Consider the following 6,000-nt stretch of genomic DNA (forward strand, 5'->3'; position numbering starts at 1 on the left):
CTGCTGTCGGGACCGTCATGCCGATTTGGGGGTTGTCCTCTCTACCCAACTAGTAGGAGAATCACAAACCACTGCCCTTAAATTTTTGATAACAACCCATTTCCCAGCACGCCTAGCATTTGCCACAATTCCTCGAGCATGTTTGAGTTCTGTAACCTGTGCCTTAGTAAGATCTTCGTCCAGATAGATCTTAAAGGGGAGAGAAAACAACTTTCTCTTCGCTCTAAGGGCACGAAGCCTATCTGAAAAAGAGAAGAATTTGATGAAGAGGGTGTCCCTCGTACCAAACTAGCATCTATCCAAGTTAATATCCGAGATACCAAGTTTATTAGAGAGAAAGGAATGTCCAACAGCAGCAGGGTTGAAAGTGGGTGTAAGACCATGAATACGCAAGTTAAGCTTGCGTGCACGCCACACACACTTGTCATCAATCTTACCTTGGACAATCTTGTCTAAACTCAGCCTCGGGGTAGTAGCATCTGTATTGGTGCAAAGCAAAGCCCATGATTTCACCTTCTGCTTAGTTTCCGCAATCACAGAAGAGTGTATTGTTGCCATTTTGGTCTGCTATTCTTTGATTTTGTCTAGTCTGTCCAGTTGTTCAATGACAGCCTCTATGTTGGATTTTAATCTTGCTGTTTCAGAGATGAAAGTATATGAAAAATGTCGAATATTCAAGGTATTTGATTTTGTGGATTGTTTTAGATTTGCAATTTCAGTTGTCAATTCAGACACTCGTTCTTTCAGTAAGGTGTTATCATTCTCCAGCTTCAAGACACGATCGCACAAGTGCTGATATGTGATGGTTTGATTTTGGTCGCCTGTAGTCATTGTAACCTCTAGTATAAACCGAGGTTTGGAGTCGTATAGGTACAGAGGAGGCACAACAAAACGCAGTAAAAGAAATACCCTTCTGCAATACACGGGTGGCCCACAGCCGTGGAATCACAAAACCAACGATCATAAATCTCTCTTGTAGCAGTAAATGAAACACTTGTAGCAAAACACCCATCTACAACCCGCAAACATGTAACCCTTAAATGGAATGAAGCTCAGCCGCGACAAGAAAGGAAAGGAAATCAAATTGATGCCTGAAAACTTGAAAAACCATGGCACGAACACCCCCAATCACGGCACCAACACCTGTCTGCAACCTGTAATCATGTGACGTGTAAATGGGCTCGGCCGCGACAAGAAAACACCCTTTACTGAGACTCGGCCACGGCAGAAAAACATGGTTGCGACCACGGAACAAATAGGTAACAGAGAAGGAGGAGGGCCACGGGAAGCACGCACAGGGAGGGCGATGACGATCAATTACGGGAGGTCTAGCTAAGTATTAATGATTATATCTCTTGAATATTGGTTTTTAAATATTGATTTTAGCATTGATAGTCATGAGTTATTAATATCTCACATGGTTGCAGGATGCAGTAAGATGGTGAGAGATTATGCAATGTTGTTTGCAGTCTTGATACTAAATTGACGACACAACATTATTATTAGGGGAAGATCATATTTAGAGAGAGACGATTCAGCTTCATAGTGAGATTACGTGACAGATGCGAGATGTCCAACCTTTGCAAGTTTATGCAATAGTTAGCCATCTTATTGTGGTGATTAAAGCTGTCCATGCTAAGAGGGAGTCTTTGTTAAGAGAAAATCTCAGTTATTAATGCATTCTTCTTTGAGAGAAGTTTGAGGTGAAAGCCCTCATTCCACCCTCTGCGAGTAGGTATGCTGGACCACCCTCTGCAACTAGGCATGGTGGAAATGCATTCTTCTTTGGGAGAAGTTTGAGGTGAAAGCCCTCGTTCCACTCTCTGCGAGTAGGTATGGTGGACCACTCTCTGCAAGTAGGCGTGGTGGAAATGTATCCTTATTTGGGAGAAGTTTTGAGATGAAGTCTTTGTTCTACCATCTGCAAGCAAGCATGGTGAAAGTCATGTCTGTGACTCCATTCTATGTGCTTATGAAGTAACTATAGTGGATTATGTTATGCTGAGATAACATATGTTATGTGAATTTATTATCTTTGGTTGCAGCTATGTGTGCATCCCTGACTAAATATCTCTCTTGCTAAGAGGGAGTGTTGAAGTTTGTAGCTGCGATAGAGTATCTTCATCTCTGATTTTATGAGATATGTTTGCTATGATTGTTATGGTCATCTTCAGCTAAAAGAGATATTTGTGATTATATTTAAGTTAATATTATGAAAAAAATAAAAAAAGACATGTCATACGTCATGCAAAGAGGCATGCATATGAAAATGTGAATTGTTGAATATGTGGAAATATGAAGGGTCTTATTTTTGGGACTCAAAGAGACCTTCGTGTGAGTTTAAATGCAATCTATTTATGTGATTGCTTGGTGTATTGTAATCAATGAAGTGGAAAGTCCTGTACTTAAACATTTTTTATCAATAAAAGAGATATTTTGTTGGTGTGGCTGGGTTTTTCACTTCAAGTGGAAGGATTCTCCTAGGATAAATGTATTGAGTCTTTTGTGTATTGGTTTGCTCTTCTGTGTTTATCTAATTTCTAGGCATAAAACTTAACAGATCTAACCTCTTGCACTGACATTTTGAGATTCTATTTATCACTCACCTAGCCATTCATATGGGGTTGTACTAATCTCCCACATTGGCACAATAACCATTCATTTAAGGATTGCACTAACCTCTTGTACTGGCATTATGGGATTCCATTTATCATTCATCTAGCCATTCATTTGGGGTTGTACAAATCTCTTGCACTGGCACAATAGCTATTCATACGAGGATTGTACTAACCATCCACACTGACACTGAGATTATAGTTATCCTATCTTAGCCATTCATATAGAGACAACTCCAAACCCTACATTGACACATAGCCATTCATCTATAGATGAGCATAGTCTCTACATTGGCACTATAGAAATTGGAATGTTACTTCTCCCATAAGAAGTTATATGAATATCTTATAGCACAATTAACTCTTTATAATATCTAATTATTCTTTGAATTAAAATAGTTTTCCAATATTCATAACATCAAAACTTAAACATCTTCTAGAAAATTCCAATATATATATAGATATATCCTAATTAATAATATGAATGGAAAACTATATAATAAACCTCTTTAACTAATAAGGATAGCTTTTCTAATTAATAAAACATGTTACTTTTAATATAACATACCTCTTGTGATTTAACCCCTATAGTTTCGGGTCTTATTGCTCCTTATTTGGTGGTTTGGATGGAGATTTAATTCTCCTTTACTTTTGATGGTGTTTTATGTGAACTATTCCTTCTTATTCCAATGTTTGGTTTGTAAATTGGATTCTTACCTTGCCCACTTCCACTTTTTTTTTTCCTGATGGTCCTTTTGCATGTTCTTGGTAAGGATATGTTCTTCCCTTCCATGTCAGCTTTTATTTATTTGTGTAACTCTTTCACCCACAATGTGTGAATTCTCATTCCTTCATTATTGGATGAAGCTAAAAAATGTCTTTACCACCTTGGGACCACTTCATCCTCCTAATTTTGGTTTGATTGCCGTTTATATCTGTCCCATGCATTGTGCAGTTCTTCTAAATGGATTTTTTTATAGTGTAATGCTCTCTGTTAGAATTATTCCTTTTTCTTCTTATCTCCCCTTATTGTTTTGTGCTCAACCACATTCTTATATATGGCGGATCTTGCCACATCGTGACCCTTAAGGGTTGCCCTTATTTGCCACTTATAAAAGTGGTTATTTAATATCTATTTATTAATTGATTTTCCATCCTTGCTATTAATTAGTAGTTAATTATTAATTAATTGAGCAGTTCCTTCAATATTATTGCATGTTGACTTACAAGAAATAGGTAATCATGTGATCTTCACATATGAATTAATATTAATTGATTAATTAATAATGTTCATAATATGGTTTATCTTGACATATTGGTGTTGATAGAGTTGATTAAACCCATAGCTATATTACATTCTTATCTTAATTGAGGTCCATTGCAAATAAACAAATTTCAAACACAAATAATAAAACAGCGGTATCTTCGAATTTTTGGATTGTACCTGAAAACTAAAGGGTTAATTCTCACATGATAATCTAAGGGAAAACGTTAAGTTAAATACAGCGTGGTTGAAAACAATCTGCCTTACAATTTGTTATTCAACTTATGCTTCCCAACTATTGATAATTTAAAAAAAAAACAAAGACCAAGCTTATTAGATTTTGTGTGATAGCAGACTGGATTGATGTACTTGGTGAATGATAGATGACCTCCTTTCTTTGCTCTCAATAATTTTTCCTACATTTCAAAGTTCGTAGGTTCTGAAGATGATCTCATACCATACTCAGCTTCCTTTTTAATGTTATTTTTACCATTCAAGTTATAAGCATACTGCATGTTTCATCTTTGTCCAATGCAGGAATCCCAAAATTTATATTAATCTCGGTTCATGATTACAACCTTCCATCATTCTTACTGACTTTGGGATACTTTACTGGAAAGAGACGAGCAGAATCAGAGGTGCTATCAAAATTTCCTAATTCAGGTTGAACAATGTATTCTTTACTTTAGTTCAACTTTCATGCTCCTTTTATGCTTTGTAAGTTGCAGTCACTGTCTTGGGTTCTTAAAACATTTTTCAATGATGAGATTACAAATTTGTCCAGGCACTGTGTTAAGACCAGGGTTTATATATGGAAAGAGAAAAGTTGATGGATTTGAAATACCTCTTGATTCTATTGGTGAGCCACTAGAGAAGTTTCTCCTTGCAAATGAAAATTTTGTCAGGCCTTTGAAATCTTTACCAGCCTCAGACCTGTTCTTTGCTCCTCCAGTTAGTGTTGATGATGTGGCCAATGCAGTCATCAAAGCCGTCACTGATGATTCATTTTTTGGTGTTTTCACCATTGAGCAAATTAGGGAAGCAGCTGCAGCAGTCAGGGCATGAAGATCCATTTTCTTGATTGAAGGTCTGATGTTTGGGCATTCATTTCTGTAATGTATTAATTTTTTTCTGGTCTTGGAATTGAGGAGGGAATCCAGGCTTTTTAGTTTGTAATCAGTAGCACTACTGATATGTTTTTTTAATGGCTATGTCATGATTTGTAAACTACTCTGGAAGGCAAACCGATAATTCTTTTACATCAAAGCATGATCAATTATATTGAAAATAGTCGGTTAGGAGCATTATATACTGTAAGATACTCTCATCGAGAGTTATTTATCTTCTTAAACTCAACGGCAAGGCTTGCCCTGTGAAATGTCAAAGGCCACCTAGAAGATTACTTTGTTACCATGTTTGTCCCATCAATGTTTCCTTCTGTAGCAGTTTTTGTATGGTCAATAGTTTGGACAATTTTCTTATATGGAGTTCTTTGTCATTGTTGTTGCATGAAGAATGTGTATGCTATAGAGCCTATTTAGAAAGTAACTATAATGGAACTCATACGATGAACACATTTTGCTTAGTAATATGCTAGTAAATGCTTTTCTCTTTTGCTTTGAATGTCAATGGTGCATTGTGAATTTCAATCAGCATATCAAAGTTCCAGAGAAGCATAAATCTTCAAAAAATCCTGATTCTTGCAATTTATTAAATATCCCCTACTGCAAACAATTTTATCTCTAAAAATTCTGGATTGAACTAGCTACAAATTTTAAGTGTTCAATGAAAGGTTTAAATTGCAAACCAATCACCCAAGAAACACATTTGATTCACCAACCTGTCATGACAATCCAACTAGGTGAAATCACTATTTGATCAGGTTCTTTTGCTGATTTTTAGCTGGCAACTGAGCACTAGCCACTGGGACATGGTTCACTATCAAAGATTTTCCATATTTCATCAGGTTGCTGAGACAAAATTGCAGGTAGGTGACCTTGAATGGACATATATTTCTAATAACTGTTAGAGAAATTCAACTAGAGATGTTCTATGATAGCTTCTACATTTGATGTTAAGGACACTAATATTGTATGGCTAAGGGACGTGTTTATTTTGTAT

General features: G+C 36.4%; 1 protein-coding gene across 1 annotated transcript in view; it reads left to right on the plus strand.

The window, feature by feature from the left end:
• The window catches only part of LOC149575161 (NAD(P)-binding Rossmann-fold superfamily protein), a 112,627-nt gene extending 107,338 nt beyond the window's left edge, over nt 1–5,289 (plus strand). Inside the window, exons 6-7 of the mRNA XM_089815018.1 lie at nt 4,417–4,542; nt 4,664–5,289. Coding sequence (XP_089671144.1) covers nt 4,417–4,542; nt 4,664–4,944 — 407 coding nt within the window. The 3' untranslated portion in view covers nt 4,945–5,289. The remainder of the gene's footprint in view (nt 1–4,416; nt 4,543–4,663) is intronic.
• The last annotated feature ends 711 nt before the right edge of the window (nt 5,290–6,000 follow it).

This window comes from Cupressus sempervirens, chromosome 2 (assembly GCF_028749045.1).
Source record: "Cupressus sempervirens isolate cs-2001-9-10 chromosome 2, ASM2874904v1, whole genome shotgun sequence".
NCBI lineage: Eukaryota > Viridiplantae > Streptophyta > Pinopsida > Cupressales > Cupressaceae > Cupressus > Cupressus sempervirens.